General features: G+C 42.4%; 1 protein-coding gene across 3 annotated transcripts in view; it reads left to right on the top strand.

The window, feature by feature from the left end:
* Window positions 1-12,737, top strand: part of vps13b (vacuolar protein sorting 13 homolog B) — a 349,921-nt gene that overhangs the window by 139,451 nt on the left and 197,733 nt on the right. For all 3 annotated transcript variants that reach the window (XM_085802924.1, XM_085802922.1, XM_085802923.1), the window contains exon 22: window positions 9,923-10,056. In XM_085802924.1, the coding sequence (XP_085659050.1) occupies window positions 9,923-10,056 (134 nt within the window). The remainder of the gene's footprint in view (window positions 1-9,922; window positions 10,057-12,737) is intronic.

A 12,737-nucleotide genomic window follows, 5' to 3' on the forward strand; every position in this document is an offset into this window, starting at 1 on the left:
CTTCACTCAAACGTTGTTATTGGTGTATTGTGTTGTTTTTTTGTGGTATTTCTAGTTTGTTGACAGTTAACTGAACATAAAACCGACCTCTGCTTTTTATTGTCAGCAAGACAGACTTAATTTCAAGGCCAGCATTTATCTACAAACCTATCTCTGAGTAGACATCTAATCTACCCATTTAGCTTTGGTTGGATCAACGACATATGTATATATGTAGAAGATGTGAATGCAGAGTTGAAATGACAACTAAAGGTTGTTATATCTTTAGCTTTAATTGTGTAATTGTTTAATTGTTTATTAAGGATCCCCATTTGCTGGTTCCATAGTAACCCGCTAGTCTTCCTGGGGTCCACGAGGAACAACACAAAATACACACAGGAAATCACATCATCTTCAATATATCATACTCAACATACAAATACTTATAATTATAATTATAATATTGCTGATGTTAAAAAAGTTAAAACAAACTTTGACAGAGACATTAATAATTTGCACTGAAAAAACAAACAAACTTGTGTGCTCTAAGAAATGGATTTAGATGACCCAGCTCATATTCCTTTTTCAATGTGTACACAGAAAGACATTATTTAATGACTGGACCATCATAGTTCCCTGTAAACACGAATGTTGCTCACTGAGTGAATGATAAAAATTCAAAACTGTGTGTATAAGAATGACGTTTTCTCAAGAGCTCCCAACTTTTAACAGTCTGTTAGAGACAGAAAAGCACCTAGCGACAAATGTAGCAGCAGTTTGGACGAACCTCAGACATTTTCCGTCGAGCGGAGTCACCAGCATCGCCCTGCGAGTGTGAGGTCAAGCTTTTCCTCTGCAGACACACCTCTCTATTTAAGCTGCCTCTCTCCCCGAATGATCGTATGACAAGTGAATATGGCCAAAGTGGCAGAGTAGCCATTGTCTTATGGTGATTTTGTCCGATGACATCATGACTATAAAATAAGGATTTTAATGTAGCAGCAGCTTGGAAATGTCGAGTGGGCGCATGCTGGTTAACATGAAGTCTTAATAGGTCACGTTTCGGTGATAATTTTGAACTTGTTCCATTGTTTGAAAACAGATTCAGTAGAAATGAGAACAGCCTAAATGTGCATTTGGTTGTTGACACAGTTCAGCCCTATTCAGTGGAAATGAAGTTGTTTAAATTCATTTTTTCACTCATCAGTCTCCACGAGTACTGTAGATATAATTGATTTGACATGATTTGGAAAGCCAGACACCCATTTCCATAAGGATTCCTGGACAAAGTGAGGAGTCAGGTGGAGACGAGAGATGACCAGGAACCTAATGGTCACTCTGGCTGAGCTCCAGAGATCCTGTGTGGAGGTCGGAGAAACAGAGTTCAAGTTCAAGTTGACTTTTATTTATATAGCACAATTAAAAAGACCTGTAATGGTCATCCAAAATGCTTCACAGAGCAAAAAAACCCCAAAAACCCAAAGAATGCATGTACAAGAAACAAGAAAAACATGCACATACCTGTAGGTATTTTGACAAAACAAGGCTGGATTAGAGGTCCCTGTAGATCTGAAGGCCTTAAAACCTAGACTTAAACCTCTCTATGGATCCCGCATGTCTAACATGTAGTGGCAAGCTGTTCCAGAGTTTGGGGGCAGCCAAGAGAAGGCATGATCACCCTTGGTCTTCAATTTTGATCTAGGTACATCCAGCAACAACTCTCTGGATGAGGGACAATAACCACCACCAGCTCATCAGTACTGTTCTGATCCAGGTTCACCCTCCAATAGACCAACAGGCAATGATCGAAAGCACACTGTCAACAAAATGCAGCAATGTTTTGGTGTCCTTCAGCCAAGATCGCTGAGCTTTTTCATGTCTGTCTTCATCCAACCTGGCAGAACTGAAGAAGATCTGTGGGAAGAAAATCTGCACATTAGGGGTGCAAAGCTTGTTGCATCATACTCAAGAAGACTCAATACGACTGTAATCACTGCTTGGATTCTTGTGTCAAAATGATATCATATGTATATCATATATAATGATGATGATGATTGATTGATGAGTGAAAAAAATGAATTTATGCAATCGTAGAAAGTGAGTGGTCTGACTAATGTCCTGGGTTCTGACCTCTGCTTTTCTAGATTATCATCTGGCACTTAGATCAATAGCTCTTAAGTGTCTGTTTTAATGTGATTCTCAAATACATGTCCAGTTATATGTCAAAGTCAATTTTAGCTGCATGTTTATTATATATTTTCTCACGGGACTCTAACAGTGGGTGGGGTGGTGGGGGGGGATTGTAATCACAGCAGCAGACGTTTCACTTTTCAGTCTTCAGTCATCTATCGAGGTAAACAGAGGGGGAGATTTGCAGGTTGCTTGCCAGTTGGAGTCAACATGTGTTTGAACTGCCATTCACAGGGATGCCATGGGAATAAACATGTGACTTGTGTGAGGCTCAACAGCAGCGGCGAGCCAACTGGACTGCCACTGGTGCTGCTGCTCAGTTGGCCTTCAGACGTGGACGTCATGAGGTTCTTATAGGAACCTTTATATTGGCATTTATTGCAAATTAAGTAACAATAACATATATCGAATCCAAAGTTTAGCTTACCTAACTCTTGTAAGCAGCTATATTTTCACAACACTAAGTTTACATGGTTTGCTATGTAGTGTACACCATGCTGGGCCCTGCAACCACAAGACGCTAAAGAACTAAATACACACTAACTTTGCATTAAAGTGCCCAATGCGAAAATATAACTTATTAACACACAATGCCAAAATATAGCCGGTTGAAATACTATTATGAGGTTGAATTACCTAATGTGCTGGATGTATGTAATATTGATATAGAGTGGTGTTTCGTTTCACCTTATTAGAAGTTGGCGGGAGCAGCTCCCCTTTTTCTGTGCCTATTGATTATCATAGTTTTCCACTGGTGCTATTGATTTCCTCAACAGAAAATCACCTTGGGGAATTAATCGAATAAATCATAATCCGCTGGAAGAAAATGATTTTCAGAGTTTTTCAGCAGTTCAAAGCGTCCTCAAGAACAATTGCACTCGCTAGCTAGATGTCCCTGCTTCCAATTGGCCGTTTGAACACATGCCTGGCACTTTTATGATGTAAAGAGAGTGTTATGTTGTTTTGTTACCACATTCAGCCTAGCTACAGTTTCGTCGTAATCAAGGGGGACTTTCCTGTAGGCTTTTTTGGAAGGTGCCTGTTAATGTGTAGGCAAATGTACAGAGACACACAGAACCAGTTCACTGCAGATCATTTCCCCAGAAAGCACTGAGGGCATGGTGATATCATACTGGGGCGGTGGGGCTGCCCAAGCTGGAATCTCAATGTCCATATCCACTCAACTCCGTTTGGCAACTAAATATTTCACTCTGTCTCTCTTACTTTTCTGGTTTTGGTCATTGCACATGTTAAATAAACACGGTACATATTACTGTATAAAGGCACCACAGATTGAGCTGGAGCTGGACCGAAGCCAGGCCCAGCTGATGACAGAGACTTAGACTTTTGAACACATGAGCGCATGATAAAAGATATTAAAGGTATTTTCATGTTACTAAACACACACACAGGTTTGCAATTAAGATGGCCGTTCATCACACAATGAATCATGTTTCTCTGGTTCTTCTTACAGAGTGGCGCACACACTCTTCTCCCCTTCATAGCTGCATGGCTCTGGTTTGTGTCGAGGATAGTTAATGATATTAGTCATTTCATCGGGATTTTTGGTAATGGTATAAAATACTCCAATGATAGAGTATAGAGGCTGAGGTTTTTGACCTCATTTAAGAAAAAAAAACAAAAAACAACCTAAATACAAGACCTTCTCGTTTCATTCACATCATGCATCGGGTTTGAATGTTGCTTAGTAACATCATCACAGAAGTGTTAACAGTTGTTTTTGTGTCATTATCCTTTACAGGGGAGGCCATGGAACGACGACTTTGAAAACAAGTCATTTCTCCTCAGTTTGAGGTCCATTTGTGTCTGCCCGCACAATTACACCACAAATTGGTTCACATAAAACTAGCCTCTAAGTATTTTCTTTATTTGTCCCTAATGAATGTTCTTGTTGGCAGCAGCACCACGTTTCTGATTGAGAGCCTCCCAAGTCCCGAGCTTCTCATTGTTCTCTAACATCTACCAGAGTAATGATCTCATTGGCTTTTCTTTTCAGTTCTAAAATTAGCCGTTGGCGCTCGGAGGACATACCTCCTTCGCTGAGAAACCTATCCTCCGATCTGGCAGCGGTTTCTTGAAAGTTGGAGCAAGAACTGTTGTCTTTGTTCCTGTCTGCTAGTGGCCTGGATGATAAGATTAGATGTGTTTTTTCCTGTTTACTCGGAAGGATCAGAAAGAAAGAAATAAATAAAAGAAAGGAAAGAAAAGAGAGAAAAAAGCTCAAGTATTTGCATCGGTCATGCTGTTAATCTGCGAGTTAGGTGGTGGTTGTCAGAGAGTTGTGTTGCTTTTAAAAACGTTCCCGAACTGATGACTTTTCTGTGATCTCAACCGTGGAACATGAGGAGGGAAAAAAAAAAAAAAAAGGGTTCATGGTTGAGAGACATATAGTATATCACAGAAAGACATAAATTAATACATTTTGAAGAAAGGAACAGCAGAGAGAAACTAATATATACATGCATATACACGTATAGAAGGGAGAGAGAGAGAGAACTACACAGACATACATAACTATAGTCCGAGCCCAAGTAGCCTGATGGAAGTCAGGCAGGTTTTTATTGGCTGCCGTGAGCTTTTCAGAAGGGGATAATATTTTCATTGTGGAGTTATTTATATAGTTTAATTTTTCTGGTAAAGTCAATAATTTATCAAGGTAATGATGGTTGGAGCAGGGAAAGAAAACAAGAAAAAGGAGGAATAATGAGATAGCCCACCCCCCACCCACCCGCCCCCTCCTCACTGAGAGGACTGATTGTAGGGTTAGGGTACTCGACTTGTCTACTTGTCTTTGACTCTGATGAGTCCGGCGTAGTCCCTCTCTCTGCTTTCCAGGAGGGACAGGACGGCGGTCCTGTCCGCGGGGGGAACAGACTTGTCCTCATGTATCCCTTTTCTTGCTTTTCATGAATGATAAGGGTATTAGGACTTTATGGATGTTGGCTGTGGCTTTTGAGGTTGAAGTGAGAGGAGCAGAGGGGGAAGTCGGGGGGTTGAGTTGTGGTTCATCAGACACAGCGTGGATTAGTGTGCAGGCTGGAGACTGGAGGGGAGGGGGTTTAGTTGAGACGACAGGAACAGGAGGAGGGGGATCGGAAAACTGGCTTGAGACGTTTCAAAGTGTCTCGTGGTGTGTCGCTGAGAGAAGACCTGCCTTTTTGTTTTCATTCTTCATGTGGTGTGTCATGGATCTCATCCTCCTCTCCTCTCCTCAATGAGGTTTAGATTGGATCACAATGTTGTGCATGATCTCTCTGAACTCTGATAATGATTATGAAAGTGATAACAAGCACTGTGATAAACGTGTGTGATCCTTTTTCTTGCTTCTTGCCAGACACATCAGAGTCTGCAGATGCTTGAAGAAAGTTCTTTCTCTCCATTTTAAAATTGATTGGTGCGGGGACTTCCAAAAAAGCACAGCTGGCAGAAAGACAACCTACAGTACAGTCAGTGTGCATATGGATGCAGTATGTGTGGGTAAGACCAAAGCTCTTTCCCAGCGCTGCCTATACAGTACCACTTCACACCATCGCTTCTTTTCGCGACGGCTTCGGAAAACACTGAACAAATGGAAGCACGTAAATATTTAAATAAACACAGAGTTGCATCCAAAACAAATAGGCAGGCAGGTTTATTAAAGAGCCCCATGGCTGCCTCTGCAAGCAGCTGTAATAGAATATACAACACTTCATCGCACTGTAAACCATTTGTAATAGGGAATATTCCAGTAAGATAGCGCTCTTTGCCCTGAGATCCACCACTGAGACTGTAGACATGAACCACTCAGGATGTGTGGATGGCCTTGTGCTATTGTTTTTGTGGGGGCTTGGATCTGTAGTAGTGAGTTCTCCAGCACTGCTACACTCTTAGCTGTATCCGAGTGACTCTGTGTGTGTGTCGGTTGTGAAGTGCACATTATTGCACGCATGTGTGATTTACATTCACCACACCACATGCCCTCACACGTTTTACAGCCATGTTACTGTGCTGTGTGGCTGGTGTTGTGTTGTACATCATGAAGTCAGGCAACACTGATTTGTTTCTCGCCTTAAAGTCAACATGTTGTAATGGGGGCTGGTCTCTCTGCCTTCGCTCTGATCACTTGACACATGCTCAGTTGCTTGCAGGGCTTCAAAGACCCTGGCCTTTCACTTTGCTGGGAGATGTGATGGAGCTGTTAAAGAGGATGAATAATCACCATCAGAACACGAGAATTTTTATAGGGGACTGGACCCACGGCTTCACACACCAGCTGAACACTGGGAGAGAGAGAGACGAGAGGGAGTGGTTGGAGAGAGTGAGAAAGAACAAAACAAGGGAGAGAACGGAGAGGGAGAGGGTGTATGGTCAGAGTTTGGCCAATAAGATATTAGCCTAATGGCCTGACAGAGGGTGAAAATAAGGACATGGCTGAGATGGCACGAGGCAGGGGGAATAACCCCACTTTAAGAGGACTCTCAGGACTTGTTAGGCCTGGGCAGGTTTAAGAGCTTTGGGCGCTCCTGTCATATTTCTCCTCCATTTGAATTTAGACCTCTTAGTTCTCTCTGTCTTTCTCATTCTTTGTCCCTGCCTGCTTCTGTCTTTCTCTCAATCCCCCCTCCCTTGCTGAAATGGCAGGCGCCAAGTCACTATAATAAGATATGGCAGTTTCATTCCAAATAATGACCCCAGGATTAACAAACAGAGTCCTGGAATGGTATTTAAAACAAAAACGAGAGAGCTGCATGCAGGCTGGCTTTGCATTGTTACTGCCTATGCACTGTACTTTAGCACACTTACTGATTAGCCTAGCAGACTTGCTCTATAGGGAAGGACTTTCACAGTCTGGCCTGCCCCCAGTACCACCTTTGAGGCCTGGCCAAAAAGTAATAATCTCAAGAAGAGTGATGGGTTCCTCTAAAATGAGGAAAAGGAATATATTTATGAAGGTAATGTTGATTTCAGGTGAGTAGAGGTCAGCGTCCTGTAAGGTGAATATAGTCTACCTATCTGCTCCATGCTCACAAGTGTGTGCCCACTTATACATCTGTATTAATGCTCACTGCACATTATACATTATGAAATCACATTTATGTGAGTATATAGTGCACCATACACCTGGCCAGAATTTCTAAGGGCCACAGTAAGAGGTCTGAATACTTTTGTAGGCGATTTTTCATTTATTTTCTGAAATTTCTCAAAATATGTTTTCACCGTGACATTATGTCAATTTTAAAAAAGTTCTAGAGCTGCAACAATTAATCATTAATCGAACAATAATCGATTATTAAATTAATTGTCAACTATTTTGATAGTTGAACAATCAGTTTGAGTAGTTTTTTAAGAAAAAAAGTCAAAATTCTCTGATTTCAGCTTCTTAAATGTGAATATTTCTGGTTTCTTTGTTCCTTTATGACAATAATCTGAGTATCTCTTTGGTTTGTGGACAAAACAAGACATTTGAGGACGTCATCTTGTGGTTTGGGAAACACTGATTGATATTTTTCAACACCAGACAACTATCGATTAATCGTTTAAATAATCGATAATGAAAACAATTGTTAGTTGCAGCCCTAAAATGTTCCAAAGCTGCTGTATGTTGCTGATGTAACCTGACAAATTCATTATTATGCATATAAATCAAAATAATTGTATTCATTTTCACATGTGCACACACAGTTGGATTTTCTCTCAGGCTCTGGTGGTGCAGCGTCCACTCTGCCTCCCTGGTCTAGACAGCCGGGCTGCATGACAGAAAGTGGCAGCGACAGAGCTCTGTCATGTCCGTGTGGATCCCCTGCAGAGCTGAACGGGGAAACGGCTCTGTAATGCGCAGTGACAGGAATACTCTAACACATACACGGCCCTGTGCAACAAAACACTATTGACAACCCAATGATATCACAGCGGTTTATGCAGCACTCTCTGCACATTACTCAGTCAAAGACAGTCCATGAAACACAATCTGTCCTGTCAAAGTCAATTGTTGCCATCTGTGACTGTGTGGATATTTGAAAGTATATGAATGCTAGAATTAGGTTATGTACATGGCTCACAGGAACATGGTAGCCGACAAATACGAGGGAGGGCGGGAGGAAGGAAGGTACCGTAACAGTAGGCTTGGAAAAAAGCGGTCATCGGATGTATGAGATGTGCATTGTGGTTGAGGTGCTGTGCACAGAATGCAGTGATGCAACGCTGAGTGTAGGCATCATGACAAATAGAGTCTATTTCATAGTCCCCAAGTGCCCGAGGCACCTGGATGCTGAGTGTGAGAAAATACTGTAAGAGAATCCAGACGCGATGATCTCGGCTTCCAGTCTCCTTTTCTTACACTTACACACACACATACACACGCACACCTGCGAGTATTAGTCATATAGCTGTATACTTACACACACACACACACACACACACATGGAGACAACACACTCCCACCCACAGGTTTTAGGCCAGCTGCCACGATGACCGCAAAAAAAAAAAACCCAAACCAGGGTACAATATAAAACTAACCATCCTTTTATTCATATCCCTGACAACACACACTTGTTGCCATGCCAACGCCACTCGGCTGTTGTTGAGTGCGGTATCTAGAGGAGGCATGGAGGCGCTGTGACATCACCGCCCGCTGCCGTTTCATGACAACTGTGGGATAGAGCTGCTGAGCAAGGCAGACCTTTAAATCATGGAATATGTCTTAATGTGTCTTCAGAGAGAGACCCCCCCCTTTCCCCTCTTCCAGCCTTCCCTCACCTCTGACGCCCTGATGGCTTTAACATCCACAGACCTCGGGCTAACCTGGGAGAATGTGTGTTCTGTCTATATGCCTCTGTTTCTGCTTCTGTACCTCTTGGTTTCTTTATCATCTGTCCGTCTTCCTCTCGGAGGAGGAAGGGAAGACAGGCGCTGTCTCCTCCTGAACGCTGGACGTGTGTTTTCAACCCTCGGGTTTATATGATTCGTGCAAAGCCGAGTCTGCAGTATGGGGGTGTTGTTGTTGCTGTGTGATTTCTATGCTTGTCTGTTGCCATGAGTGTCAGCTCTGACAATCGGCCTGCGTCTGGACCACAGCAGGAATACTAGGACGTGTAATGTCTAGGATACTGCATGTGTGTGTCTGCTGGTTTCTTTGTGAGGACATAGAGTATATAGAGTATTTTGGGACATTTTGGCTGCTCCTTCACAACTTCAAAGGGCGGTTTGAGGGTTTAGACCTTGTTTTTGGTTTAGGGTATGGTTTGGCTTTAGGCGTTTAGTTGTGATGGATAAGGTTTAGGGTAAAGAGCTGGCGGATATGAGTGAATGTCCTCACAAAGATAGATGTAAAAGTGTGTGTGTGTGTGTGTGTGTGTTTTCTGTGCATGTGTGCATTCTCCCAGCTCTTATAGTTCCCTCTCTCCCACTGTTGGAGACAAGAAACCTGCCAACATTACATCACCTCAATGAAGTGTCAGTTAAACATCATATAACATGATACTGTTGTACAACAAATGAAAATAACAGTGAATTATGAAGAGAGTTAAATAAATGATGAATAGCAGGACAGTGGATTTTCTTATGCACCATTTATGGATTTTTATTTAATACTTCTGTGGTGAAGAGGGTATTTCAGCCCCAGACCGAAAGGTTAAATAAATCTTAACTCACATCAGGACTGGATGTGCACAGTCCATCTGATGTGTTTGGATAATACGCCTGTTTTAAAATAATCCCATGTACTTTGTCTTTCTCACCTTCTTTTTTCCCCCAGAATCACGTCCCCTGTCGATCCCAATGAAGGTGATGCCTGATACGGCCGCGGTGGAGTCGTGGACCAGCTCAGAGGAAAGAATGAAGGAGCTCATAGCTCATGCCTGGGATGCTGTGAAACGTCTAACTTTACAGGTACCAAACTTCACCGTATGCTCAACTTCGCTTGCTCAAAGGTGTGTACTGTATAGGAATATATGTTCAAGATAAAACAGGCCTCTGCCAGGCTGAATGACAGTCCGATGTCATTGCTCCTTAGTGAAAGGTCCAATGCGGCATGGAGCTAGAGCTTTTCTCTGAGGGGTCTGCACGTTCTTCACATACCTGTGGGGTGTTTCCGCTTCCTTCCACAATTTAGAAACATGAAGTAGGGTAATTGGTGCCTCTGAATTATCCATACAGTGGGTGTCATTGTCATTGAACTCTACTTGTATGTTTGCCACCACCCCTAAATCTATATCAGCCCTGTGATGAGAGTACCCCACCTCTCATCCAGGGTCAACCCTGCAACTTGACCTTAAACAGTAGTTACTGGCTGCCACGCACACATCTGGAAGAAGCTTTTCTATTCAGCTATTCTATTCTATTAAGCCTGTAAGTTGACTTTTTGGTTGACTGGCTGGCTGAATGTCCCTTTGTTGTCTGTCTGAACCGAATATGTTCAATCCCGCCCATTATGGACCAGTTACATGAGCCCATATCACAACTAGCACCATCAGAAAGTATGGTACTGTACTGACAACTCTGAACATAGTTTTCAGCTTGGAACCTGGGTGGTGTAGTTTTGAGGGTGGGTGGGTGCAACATGTCTATCACATAAACGCTGTAGTCTTAACACCTGCAGTGAGAGAGATGATGTGTTATCACATCAAAACATCGCCTTCTACATGTTAAAGCTCATGCAGGTGTATTGATGAAGTTTAGTTTTTTTACGTGCAAAGTTGTGAAGCCCTGTGTGTGTTTGAGTATCGCTGACACGCACACACTGCGTAGATGAAATCCTCTAACTCTGGGCCTCCTTTGTCTTTTCAACAACCAACCTGGCTGATGCACTCGACACTTAACCTTTCTGCCTCTGAGTTCAATTAAAAAAAACCTCTCAGGGATACTGGCATGAGGTTTTTTGCGTAGCGAATGGGACAGGTTTTTTTAATGACCCGTTCCTTCCTGGTGTGGAACATTATTGATTTGGGCAGCAGGATGTTTTTGTGTTCAGTGTTGTGTTGGGTTCATTTCTGAATATTGGTTTGCAATGTGCAACTGTTTATCTGTAGCACACGGTCACTGAAACACACATCGCCACGGGGATCGTAACTTACCTGGATCCCATTTTCAAATTAGGGTTGGACTGTTCATCACACGTTGACAGAAGTTTTATATCAACAGGTTTATTCAAGGGAACATGGATACAAAGTGCAGGTAAACATCTAAATTAGCCTTTGATTGGAATATGGCTTGTAAAGAAGTTTCTCTGTGCATGTAAACAAAAGCAAATGATGCACAATTCCAGCGACTTTAATTCGTCTTAATTCTCATTGCAAGGACCACACAAACTGATGTCAGTCAAACATGAAAGAGAGCATGACACATGTGAATTGAAGTAACTCTCCAGAGCCCAGGTCCCATGTCAACCCATTGAGCTGTTTACAGTACTTCCACAAAAATTAACTCAACCCTCTAATAGTTTGCTAAGCCCGTCATTGCCTCCACTTTCCTCTGTCCCCTTTGGCTGTGCAACTGGGACCACACCATGTACTGCAGCAGTAATTAGGAAACAGTCTGTCCTGTTGACATGGGAGTGGGAGCGGACCAAACGGAACGACCTGACAGCTGGTACCCCAGGCCTTGGATATCCCCAAACTTAAACCACATTTATTTTAGTGTGGTGTAAACAGAATACCTAATGGCTCACACTTATGCCGCACATGTGCCCAATTTGGCATGCAGGGATTTCTTTCCATCTTTTTTACAGGAGAAAGGCATGCACCAGGGACAGAGAGAAGGTGGGGGAATGAGATTCAGGAAGAGAAATGACATAATATACTTCATTATTATTATTATTATTTATTATTTTACCACAGTTGAGATCACTTACTGTAAAGCTGTTAAAACAAAATAGGCATATGAGATAACTGTTAATTGAGATTAATTTTAGAAAGTCTTCTCTCATAGCAGAGGTAGAGCTCTTGTCCAGATTCTAGTCTGTGGGTTTATTTTAATACAAATGGGTCAGATTATAACGACAATGAAGGATGGAAAAAGAGCACGAGGTTCAAGTTGTTCATGGTTTAATGAACTTTGCTGTGTCATCCGTTACCTTACCTCAAGAAACAGCTTAACCTCAAAAAGTCTGTGCAAGCAATTTTGTCCCCACTGTACTGTACATTTCATTACAGTGTGACTCTAAACTTGAATATAGCTTATGTAATGTCTTAGACGCATATCCCACTCAGAGTCTAAAACCCAGAATAGCAGCTGGAAAAAGCAGAACATGCACAATTTCCATTTGTAGTGCTGCTCTGCTCTAAAATCACCCTTCCTTACTTACACCACACTTGTCTTGTTCAAGGACAGACACGGCCACCACAGGCTCCTGGTCATTCTCTCTGTCACACACACCGGACAGTGTCAGGCGCTGATTATCATCTGAATCTGTGACTGTCGCGCTTTGTCACGGGTTTGGCCGAGCGCTTTAACCAAACTCTGAGCCATGGCTCCTTTTTATGACTTCAAATGGAGCACATTCCTATCTATCTCCATTTATAAGACCCTCTTCTCTTGTTACCTCGCTAGCAATGATAGGCGATTTTCACCCT

Source organism: Trachurus japonicus, chromosome 16 (genome assembly GCF_045865225.1).
Source record: "Trachurus japonicus isolate A0001 chromosome 16, Traja_1.0".
Lineage (NCBI taxonomy): Eukaryota > Metazoa > Chordata > Actinopteri > Carangiformes > Carangidae > Trachurus > Trachurus japonicus.